The sequence below is a fragment of the Tympanuchus pallidicinctus genome, unplaced genomic scaffold, assembly GCF_026119805.1.
Source record: "Tympanuchus pallidicinctus isolate F22 unplaced genomic scaffold, pur_lepc_1.0 scaffold22, whole genome shotgun sequence".
NCBI lineage: Eukaryota > Metazoa > Chordata > Aves > Galliformes > Phasianidae > Tympanuchus > Tympanuchus pallidicinctus.
Window position 1 is genome coordinate 5,954,211 of NW_026294739.1, and position 12,204 is coordinate 5,966,414.

The following is a 12,204-nucleotide window of genomic DNA, read 5'->3' on the forward strand; positions in this document are numbered from 1 at the left end:
AATCATCAGTGCAAGAAAGAGTTAAACCAAGAGAAACACAAATTCAGGTGAGGCCTTTAGCAAATGAAAGTCTCAAGCCTGGGCTTCAGCCCTCTATGAGAGAATGAAAATAGATACTCTGTAGTTCTTGTAGCTACAGAAAGACAGTTCCACATACATATGTACTCACATGATTAAGAAGTTCCCTTAAGCAAAAAAGATTCAGAAGTGCCCTGAAATATCCATGCATCAGATGAAGCTATCCTGCTTTCCCAAATGTGTTACGAACAAATTATTTGGAAGTACAAAAGGACTGGCTGTAACCAAATACTAATGTATGCTTAATGGACTGCAGGTTTTGCAGGATGTTTAAAGTTCCCCCTCTGATCTCTCTGAACTTTGGCTTTCATTTGTTTATACAGGCAGAGGCCAATAGGTCAGACCACTAAAATCAGCAAATTGTTTACACATATGGCAAGCACACATCAAGTAGAAATGCAGTCAAGAGTACAGCCATACAAAGCATATTAAAGCAATTGCTTTAGTTAAAACAACAAACATACAGCAGGTCCACACATGCGATCAGGAGACTTTGCAGCGCACTGAAAAATCAGTATGAGGTAAGAAACCAACTGGTATTTCTTCAGAAGCCAAAACACGTGTTCCAGCCTGGTCTAACCCAAGCTACTCACGAACTCTAACACTGCTTTCCAGGAAAGTGGCAGTCTTTGATAACATCAGTGAGAAATCTGTATCAGTTTTTAAGTGCAAGTTCAGCACTATGACAGTTGTTACCACAAAGAACATAAAGGTTTACAGTGTGAGGCTGGAGGAGCAGTGCTCACTCTCCAAGTGTGCTCTGAGCGTGTGGATCAGCTGCCTTTGTTTGCACAGCAGATCCACAGGCAGTGCCCGCCCATGGCCGGATGATGCACGTCACTGCAGCCAACACGAGGGAATTCCTTGATGTCTAAGCTTTTCAAATTATTCTAACCTCTACAGACAAAGATTTTACAAAAAGCCTATTCAAATACTATGTTTTACATATTCTAAATGATTCAGAATTAAGGCAGTCACAGAAGTACTAAGCACTCCAGTTGTACAAGGGTGAACAGGTTACTAATGTAACTCCATGCTCTTTGTTTTGTACTGGTATTTTTGAGAGCAGTTACATGCTCTCTGCCTAGGAGAAAGCCAAAAAGTAAAATTAATAGCTTCAGAAAATGAAGAAGAGCATCAGGATCTGAAAGAAACTTATCCTGGTTAAATACTTGTCAGCTGTCAAGTTGGCTGAAACAAGAGGAAGAAATCCTTTTAGCTTCAATGTGCTGTACAAAGGCTTTTTAAAAATTCAGTGACATGCACAAGAGTGATATTTTAAGCATTTACAGTTACTTTTAATTGCAAACCAATTGTCTTATCTTTAAGTTTAATGTTCAAGCTGCACACGTAAACATGAATATCCAGATGCACAGGAGATGCAGCATGATGTGGTGTAAAAATGCCTGTTCTGAGAAAATCTAACTGTGAACCTCTTGTTTCAGTGTCGCCTACTCTGTGCTTAATTTTGGGTTCTCACAAATTGCTTTTTCTGGAACAAGATCCTTTGTTTTGCCAAACAATGATACAGGGAAACAAGAAATCACTCTGTAACACTGATGCAGTTATACCCTGCAAGTTTAAATGCACAGGTTGATGAATGCAAACTGCAAACACTGCAGGACTACTCTAAATAAGTCCTGCTGGACAGAATCAGTGCTTTATTAGAGTCTTCAGTAAAATCTGTTGTATTATGTGCTTAACGGCAGCTGTGCCTACTGGCACACAGTCAGAAAACATCTAATTAAAATCTGTGTGAAAACTTAATTCTTTCAACAAATAAAAAGGATGTCATACATACAACACTCCTAGAAACACACTAAATTTTCATCTGGTAGGACAGATGCAACTGATTCCAAGAAACTAACATCGGACATCTAACCAAGCTGTGTTGTTCAGAATAGAAACATGTGAAAGATATCCTCCAGTGAGGTGAAGAAATTGACAGAGACAGTTCTAATAAATCATCTTATTTTTAAAAAAAGAGATTGAAAGATTGCCAGCTCTGGAAGTTCATTACTTCCAGAAACATTCACATAAGATATGGTAACACCCTGCATTGTTTTACATCCTAAGAGCTTGGCAAATGTATGGAATTTGTCTTTTCTTTGGCATGGCCACCTAAAAAATACAGGTTTTGGTTTGACTAACTGATGCAAAGTAACACTGCCTCACTTTATTACTGTTAAGTCCATTCTTTTATCCAATGCAATCAGTGAATAAAGCTTCCATTACAATAGACATCATTGGCACCAGTGCTAAAGATGTGTAAACCAAAATCAGCCATAGAGAATACTGGTCAATACTTAAAATGTCAGACAAGATCCTGGAAAAAGCGTCATCATTTTAACTTCTGTATTTCAACACCAACTAACATTTAAAATTCGTACCTATGCAATGGAAAAAACCCCCATGCTTCTTATAGATGAAGTGTAGTTTTGTCAGTAATTTTTACGTTATACCTCCCCTGCCTGAAGCCTGAATTTCAGTGCTGACATCCCATTTCACAATTCTGGTACTGGAGTTTTTCAGATAAACTAAAGGTTGTTTTGATAACAGGCCTGAAGAAAGACCTGATTAATCAGTCCCATCCCAAAACAGTTCCAAGTGGAAGACTCAAGTAACTTACATTCTCTCCATATATGCTAACCAAATAAGGTGAGAGGCAGCTTTGATCCAGTCCTGCCTCCACTAACAGGACTTTTATTTGTTATCTTCGAAAGACAGCAGAGGACTGAACCTGAACACAGGGCTTGACTGCTACAGCAAAGCTTCCCCTGGTGGCTCGCCCCAGGACACTACGAGGTGCACCAGTGCCTGCAGCCACACAGCACGAGGGAGAGGAAATTCAAAGACACAATATGGAAGAAAAAAGGAACACAAAATGATGGCTTGCAGCATAGCTTACCACCTTTTATCTGAGTGAAACACTGCTCTGGATAAAAGAAGCCAGGCTGCTATCTGTCTCTCTTCAGCTACCCTGCCTGTAGGAGAAGAAAATTAAAGCCATCTGTACGAGAAGCTCAGGATTAGAAAAAGAAAGAAACTTCCAGAGCTACAGACACACTTAAAAGTAATATCATAAGGAGAAATGTATTTTGTGAGGAAACTTATATGAAATCATAGTCAACATGGAGAAAGCACGCACATTTCTGACAACAAAATAAATACACCGGATAATCTATTGCCAGGCGTAATTATTAGCATGGAAGGTTGGATATATGCTGTGCTGTGTCTGACAGCAATGCACACAGAGCAAATCTGAAAAGAAATATTGCTTGCAAATCACAGCTTCTAATGCAAACATTTGAGAAACACTTTGAGAAATAGCTGAATAGTTCCAGCAAACTCAGAAAACGATTAAGCAAGGCTATGAAATGTTTAATTGCTAATTTAGAATAATAGATACTATATTTAAAATGTATCATTAGATTCACTTCAATTTTCAGAACAGAAACTGAGATGTGAAGAGAGAACACTGGCATGCTTTTCTGTTGTCTCCTTAAAACTAAGATTTGGCAGGAGCTATGGTATCTTTATGAATGACAGAGGGAAGAAAAAGCACAGGTATGCCAGGACACAAACCATAACACAGCTGCAGACTGCTGAAGCTTGTTCTTCACCTCAGGAGCTACTGAACTTTTAAGTATACCAGCACCTTTCCGTGTCATAGGTCAATGACAACTGGATTCCCTGCTAAATAAATAGACTAGATCAGATTGTGAGGAGAAAACTCTGATATCTGCAAAGTATGCCTTAAACTGCCTGAGGCTTCTCGTCTCTATCACTGGAGGTCTTACTAGGTGAAAGCTGTATAAAACAAGACATGGCTCATCTTAAAAGAGTACGAGCCTCAGAAGTTTTTCTGGCTACATACACTAAGCAACGATCTACTGCCTGCCTTGTGTAATCTGGTGATTCTATGTGTTATTACAGTAAATTTATACAAGTAAAAAAAAATCTGTAAGTATTCAGTATTCACCCAAACAGATGATTTCAAAGATGATTCACCACTGCAGCTAAAGTCACACACTCAGATCTGACATTTCCATCCTTTGGAAAAGTGATGCTGCACCCGACATTCCACTGTTATTAATTTAAAAAAAAACTGCATTACTTGAAGCTAAGAGCAACAACAACAAAGGTAAGAATTAATTTTTAATAGACATGTAATAACAAAAGGAGAGAGAAAGTTGTCTGGGGAAGGGAAAAGAGAAGCTGAAGAACTGAAGAATGCCAGCAGAGCATCTCAGAGAGAGATAGAAGGGGCAGGAGGAGGCTGGGGCAAAAAGCCAGTTTACCGTGTGGCATATTCAAGAGACAAGGCATTGGCATGAAACTTCTGAGAAAAGGATGCAAATCTGAATAAATTAGAAAATGTCAACAAATTAGAATTAGAGAACAAGAAATGTGCTTAAACTAGGGGAAGAGGTGGGTATTCCACTGAAAACAAGAAGCCCCAACAACAAGTTACCTGGTTTCTAAAGCAGGAACTGAAAGTCATTTTTTCTGTTAAATCATCTTGAAAACTAAAGATTGCTTCTTCACAGCATTAGCAGCTCAGTTACTACCACTTCATGCTCTAACTGCGCATCTGCAGGGAAAATTCTTCCTAAGATCTAACAATGCTGCATCTTCACAGGACATTTTGTCACTGCAACCTCTGGAGTAATACCTTATTTAAAAACAAACAGGTTTATCTAAACAAAGAACATATTCATTTAAAAATTGTAATTGAAAATCGCTTGGGGGAAAATCCAGTGTGCTTGATGAGAAATTATCCATTACTCCAGGTAGTTGGTAATTCTGCAGGTTTGACTTAGATTTCAGCAAAAAGGGGCCTGCGGGGAAGAGTCCATATGACAAACATTCATTAGAAACATTTTACAGGCAGATCAACGTGAATTAAAATAGGAAATAGGAAAGCGGTCGTGCTTAATTCCCAGAGCTCCAAAATTGCTATTTTAGCTGAGACATACAGTCCACAAAGAATCCTGAAGAACTCTAACCCAAGGCCTGGAAAATATTCAAGGGTTAAGTCATGGCATTCAGTGAGGCCGGGAGGCTAAGGTTTGAACAGGCCTCACACCCTAAAGCCTCTGCAGTTTTACCCTGAGCCCCTCCTCCCCTGCAGCTCCTGAAACAACACAGAGGCTCACAAACCCCATGTGCTCCCCTCCAGAGGGTCACGGAGTTGTAAGCAGCCAACCTTCAGGAAGGCAGGAGCCAAAGCGACAAGGACCATTTCCCCAGGCAGCCCAGCGGATGAGCATCCAAAACCTTGAATTACTGCTCCTGAGCTGCCTCAATACAGTAACTGATACACATCCTGAAACTGAGCCAATGTCCTCCAAACAGCCTCAATTTTATGTCTGCTGCAGCTCTCTGCAGTGTCAGAGGACAAGCTGTTAGCACGTGAAACAGTTTACACGATTGCTTTCATCTATGTTCGTTCACTGTAGGTAAATTTAGAATACAGTAGAACAGTTTTGTTGAAAGGGATCTGCAGATGTGATCAAGTCCAACTGCCTGACCACTTCAAGGCTAACCCAAAGTTATAGCTGGATATTGAGGACATTGCCCAAATGCCTTTTGAGTGCTGGACAGATCTGGGGCATCGACCCCTCTAGGAAGACTGTTCAGTGTCTGACCGCTCTTACAAGAAAGATCTTTCTTCAGTGCCCAGCCTGGCTTTCCCCCACGGCATGAGTTAGCCTTCTTGCAACTTCCAAAGGCAAAATAATTCTAGGAGTAAATCATGAACTCCGCTGGGCCACCAAACAGCTGCCGGGCAGCATCAGCCCCACATCTCATCAAATTCATTCACTCTTAAAGAAATAGCTTAAGGATTTATTAATCAGGAACATTGGCAGTGAGGTGCAAGCTTTTGATTGTCAATTCCTACAGTGTGATCAACATGTCACAATTAAAAAATCGGGGCTCTTTCATTCTACATGCGATTTCAAGACTTTTACAGCTGATTTTTACACTGATACATCCTTCCCTAATGCAAACACACAGCAATGAAGAGTTTAGGCACAGGCATGGCACATTAGAAACTTTCTTTAAAACTGTCAGGATCACACTGAGATGGAGTCTGTAAGGAGGGGATGCATCCCACCACATATCCCAAGCAGATTTCACTCTGAAGCAGCAGCTGGGATAACCTGCTCTGTGCTTCCAGTGGACGCATGCTATGTAGGATGAAGAAATTTGCAAGTGACACCAGGTGTTCTCAGACATGCCAGAAGGACAGCATTGATGCACACCCCCAGCTGCTTCTTCCCAGGTCTGCTGACACAGGCACAAAGAGCAGCTCCCAGGTTGAGGTCCCGCCAGTCTGCAGCTACAGGGAACGCAGAGCTTCCATTTAGACACTTCTGTTGCTTTGCACAATACCTAGAAATCCTTTCTGCAGACTCCTGCATTCTCTGAAAGATACTAAATTCTAAATTTTGTACCTATTAGTTGCACTAATAAATTCCCTATGTGCGTCTGTGGATCACATTATTATTACTAATGCAGGCAGTCTGTATTCTGGATGTTCTGTAAAACATTCTGCTGGAATTCCAAACGCTGGCTGTTCTGGCAGGTAGTTTTCAGGAACAAAACAAATCACTGTGTTCAGTTCACTTACTCAGAAGTAAGTTTCCCTCCACAGCACTGTTATGTGGTCCTCCCACTGCTTTGTTTAAACACACAAGCATGGTGTATTTGTGAAGATCTGCTGCACTTTGCTATTTCTCTTTTCTAGTCTATAAATAGTCTCCAGGATTCCTCATCAGACAACAGACGTAAATAGCCCAGCATTTTTTAAAACACCAAAGTACTCTGATGAAAAAAAAGCATCTGAAAAACAACACATCCTGTCCTCACTGTGCATTTGTGCTTTTTTTTTTAATTACTGCAATAAACAGTGAGTCAGAAATCTGATGTAAAATTCTGTGCAACTCAGACACCGAGAAAACAACAACATGGCAAACACGGATAGCATTTGATCAAAGGAGTTTGTCCAGGGAAGAACTGAGCATGCTTGTTAGGACTGCTCTCCATCCTGTCCACCTTCCCTCCCTCCCAAATTCTGACCAACACCCGCAGCTCTTGGTCTCTCAAGTGTGAGCAGAAGACTGCCTTGTGGAAGTCACTACCCATCCATATGTGATGCTCAAAGGAGCTTCTGAAGCTTTGGGAAAGGTTTACAACAGAACATTCAAAGTTACTTCTTTAAATCACACATCTTGCGCAAACTCATGAGTAATTCAAAGCAGTCAGGTGGATTTTCACAAATTATCATTTCATATCAAATGTAACTCTTAGTTTCAACTTCATCTTTGAAAAAGATAAAAAAAAAAAAGTGAGACTTCATTCTTCACAGCTGGAACCACCATGGAGACAATCCCCAAGCACACATACCAATTACTGCTTCAATTCCACCTCTCTTTTATCCGCCTGCTTTCCTCAACCTTTAGTATTTTACAGCCCCCATGTCAGTAGCTCAGGTCATTGCCCACCGTGCCTTTACCCGCTCCATTTTCTGTTCCTCATTCCCTCCCTGCGCATCGCAGCGACTGCCCCCAGACACATCTCACCTTCCTTCTACACCCCAGAACTGCACGAAGAAACGCACACACTGCAACACTGATCATTTCCAAAACTTGCTTCAGGCTCAGACTATTCCTCCCAGACTAGAAAGCCTCCATAGGACATATGTTTCTGAACAGAAATAGGTACACTGCAGACATTCAGACTATAAAAGGCCTCTGCTTGTCCACTCCTGTTTAAAGAAACCTGACATCCAGCTCTTTATTTAGGCAGGCTCCTTACGAAAATAGCAGCTCTTACCACACAGGAGCAGTATAGACAGTCAAAATAAACAAAAATAATACCTGACACCTGTTTAAGTCACCCTAGAAGTGATTAAATATAGATACATACATATTTTTCCACTTGTGAACCATATCATCAGAAAGTACTGCTTCTTGCCAGACAAAAAAAAAAAAAAAAGAGGCTGCCTCCGAAATTCCTCTGAAAAGTGGGATAAAGTTCAAATTAAAAAATGAAGCTCTTTAAAAGGTTCAAAACAATTCAAGCAATTTACAGTCATCAGAAACATTCTGCTTTAGATAAAGTAATTTTTAAAACTCTGATCTTACATGTTTTCTACTTGTCACCACCATGACAATACACTGCAAATAAATTTTTTTAATTATATGACAGGTATAAGCCAAAATTTGGTATTCTGAACTTGCGTAGTCTCAAATACACTCTTCAGCTTCAAATTGCAGCCCTATTCTGTAATACTTGAACTGCTGAAAATCCATGCTGCCAAGGTCTCTGCTTGCCCTGTAAGACATCACATAAACAGACACCTAAGCTGCGATGTGCGTTGAGCAGTAACGATCAATCAGTAAATGGCAAGTTACAAGTCACTGTCTGACAGCACTATTTCACCAGCAGCCAAGTTATCACTCCCAGATCTACCAAAAGCTGCAGCAAGCAGCATGAGATACCTCCAGGGAGAAAAAAAAAAAAGAAAAAGAAAATTCCTGAGGTTAAAAAGCAAGCAAACAACAAAAAACAACACATACATATGTAGGGCTGGACAGAAAAGCTTTTAACAGAGGAGATATTTGTTTTAGAGCACCAGCTAGACAAGCCACTTTGGTTTCCTGAATGCCGTTATTGTGCAGGACAGTAAGGGAGCAGTGAACATGTGATAACAAACGATGTGATTCCAGGATGTCACAGTGCCTCATGGCGAAGTGGCTTTAAGCTTCCTCTTCACATGATCAGGTCAGCATTCATGCGGACATAAAAGCGTGGTTTACAAGTTTACTCTTAGCCATGGGTTCGTGCTTAGAAGCAACTATTCTGTCTTCCTCTGGGATCATCTAAGGAAGCCATCCTGCCTTTCCAACTGAAATAAACCACAAGAGACCGGATGGGAATTTTTCTGCCTGCTGTCTCACAGTCCACAGCCATGCTTCCCTACTTATCCCCTTTTATTTTATGATTTCTACCAAACCCATTCACATTCTCCTCCTTCGTTTTCATCTTTCTAGTGCTGCCTCGAGCAGCCTTGCAAAGGGCACAAAAGGAATGCGGGATGGCTCCTTCTGCAGATGTGGTGGACCAAGCCAAGCTGTACTTTGCTTACCTTGGCAGATATTCCCAGCACTATAGAAATTGCTTTCAGACACAAATCTCCAGTTTGCAAAAGCATCCCACCCCCACCAGCTTCTAAAAACTCTGTAGCAAGCTGTCACCACAACGTCCGAGTAACTGCAAAATACTTAGGATCCTCCAACAGCCATTTTCATTTTCATAGATGTACAAAAGCACTCAAGAAGCTATTTAGCATTTGACTATAATAACCTCAGACATGGCTTCTCCAGATAAAGATTCTTCACCCCCCAGTGCCCATAATAGATGCTTATAATAGGGTAATCTTCATAAGGGTGACATTCTTTAATTATGTTTCTACTTTGTATGTCAAATGCAGTGCTAACGAGCAGAGAATTAATTTGATGGAAAAAACAGACCACTCTATCCTATTTGAAGAGTAAATTCCTTTATAAATCACAAACTGAAAGACACAGGTGTTGTAGAAAGAGAATAATCTAATAGTAAGTGCACGAGACAAGTTCCACTCCTATCCAAAAATCTAGGAATTTTAGTTCAGTAACCTTTTTTTGCTAAATCCATCTCATACTGCGAGTCAAATAATATAGTATTAACAAGAACAAAGGTCCACTTACTACCTTGTTCAGCCTCCACTGCATAATTCCCAGCAGCACATAAGCTGACTGCAATAACTGGGCTACCGTACGCTGAGCTGCAGCTGGATCTGGTAGATCCCAAGCAGTGAGAAGAGATGGACCAAACTCAGCCTGCAACACACACACCAGTGTGCTACTTTAGGGACACAACAGCAACATGCTGCTCCTGACTACAGAAGTATTTGATTTTATATTATGCCTCTAGATCAAAAACAGCTAAAGCTTAATCCAAGAAACCGCATTTCTAGAGAAGAAAATACCCTGCGAGAGCACCTTCTGAAATGAAGAGAAGGACTCTTTTTCAGAAAAAAATGCTGAATGCAGTTTTTGACCAGAGTTTCCCGATTCTCAGGAATCAACCGTTGCTTCTGAGGGTCCAGGAAAGAGAACTATGGAAAGAAAGCCTATCGGTCTGAATTCACATATGTTTCTACACACTATTAAAGAGTTCCCATTACCACTGTAAACTTTTATAAGACCCTATTTGAAAACTACAGATTTAAAACACATCCTCAAGTAAACAAGAGCTTCACTGTTCAATATATCCAGAAATTTCTCAAGATTTCTTTTTCCCCTCAGTCTGCTCACTCCCACTGGAGACAGATATCGTACCGCTGTGCATGTTGAAACAGAAAATTCTTGCAAAAGAAAATGTTTTGATGCAATCCATACCATCCTCATTGATACTAGCTGTGAGTAAAAACTACGGGATGCAGTTTACTCACAAAGGACAGTCATCTCCTAGTACACATGGCTCACCATTAGAAGATAAAAAGATAAAACAAATTCAAAAAGAGAAGAGTTGAAAGAGAGCGTAATAAAATATGGTAAGACTTACGGTCAAGTCCGTTGATGTATCTCATTGTAATTTCACAGTGTCCCCAAACCGCACTGACTATGGGGTAAAGTTTTTTCCCTTTTAGTCCTCTGAAGGCCACTCCAAGATACTGTCCATCTACCATAAAGCTGAGCGTTCCTTCGTCCATATCCAAAACCACCAGTAAGGAGTCTGGGAGTACAAAAGACTCATCCGGTTCCAAGAAGACAGGATACGTGACCCCAGGCTGGTTTTTACAATTGTGATAAAGTTTGTTGCGCCCCAGATCCCAGCCCCACGACTCACTGTTGCTGCCCACCAGTGACGTGTACCCCACCGAGTGCAGTGGCGCTTCGGCTGTGGAGACTCCCACCACCGCGTGAGTCCCCCGCTGCCTCGTGGGCCAGTGGATTTGCCAGACATGCAGCCCTCTTGTGTAGCCGACTTTGCCTCGGATGCAATCTGTGCTTTGGGCCACGGGGTGTCTGTGAAAAGTCAGTTTATCATCTTCCTTTACAAATATATTTAAAGAGCGATCTTCGTTGTTCCAAGCATGTTTGTACTGGATCTCCAGCTTTGCAGGGGGCATATCCAACAACATGTCCAGCCGTGCAGGCTTACAGAAATCCGGGCCTCTCAGCTCTCGTTTCACTGGCCTAAAAGGGGGCTCCCTCACATCCACAGACTTTATGCTCCCTGAGATTTTCTGGCCCATTGCTTGGCTGCAGATTTACCAAGGAGAAAGAAAAGCTGACTTTGGCCCAATGTTACCTCATGAAAGCGCCTGTACACTGAGCCAGCGGCCTGACAAGCTGACTGAATTTACTTCTCCTGTTCGGAGCTTTTTAGCAGCAATGTTTTCAGAGAAAAAAATGTTCCTGGAAAAAAACAAAAAACAACAGAAATTTTCCAGTTAGTTTAAGAAAGTCAATAGAAAACCCACAGCATATTTTTAAAGAACAACTTATTTTCCCTGGTAGTTATTTGAAACACAAAAGCTGACAATTCACCGCTTTTTGCTCTGTAACGTACCACACTAACCAGACTGATGACAGCATATTCTGAGCCCACCAGCACACAGAGCACAGACAGTCATTTCCTGCAATTCATAATAGGATACAGACATTCCTCACCTTCTGCCCTTCTACCCATTTTGTCTGGCCAGGTTCACAGCAGTCTTGAGAAAGGAGCATGGTATTCCCCAGCAACAGCAATAAACTTGGTGTCTAGCTGCATCTTCACTTTCACTTACTCTTTTGTTTCACACTCTCAGAAACATGATCTACATCTCCTTCCATTTCTAGCTGTTCTTTTTCCTGGGCCCTTGCAAAACAGGGTTTCAGCTTTGGGCTCCTCTAGAAGAAATGAAGCCAACAGCAAACGGCTGAAGAATTCTATATGTTTATTTTTAGGGTACCCTGTTTAGCAAAGTGTGAAAGCATCTCTGACAGAGAGGAATCTCAGCTCTATCACTTTGAAGAGAGGCACAGAGAAAGTAAACAAATCAGTGTCTGTGTTATATGAAAGGGT

At 41.1% G+C, this 12,204-nt stretch overlaps 2 protein-coding genes across 5 annotated transcripts in view; one reads left to right on the forward strand and one right to left on the reverse strand.

Moving 5' to 3' along the window:
- Positions 1 to 12,204, forward strand: part of PXYLP1 (2-phosphoxylose phosphatase 1) — an 858,650-nt gene that overhangs the window by 605,079 nt on the left and 241,367 nt on the right. The window lies entirely within an intron of this gene.
- SPSB4 (splA/ryanodine receptor domain and SOCS box containing 4) overlaps positions 1 to 12,204 on the reverse strand; it is a 90,264-nt gene that overhangs the window by 55,849 nt on the left and 22,211 nt on the right. For both annotated transcript variants that reach the window (XM_052687078.1, XM_052687077.1), the window contains exon 2: positions 10,696 to 11,552. In XM_052687078.1, the coding sequence (XP_052543038.1) occupies positions 10,696 to 11,389 (694 nt within the window). In that variant the 5' untranslated portion in view covers positions 11,390 to 11,552. The remainder of the gene's footprint in view (positions 1 to 10,695; positions 11,553 to 12,204) is intronic.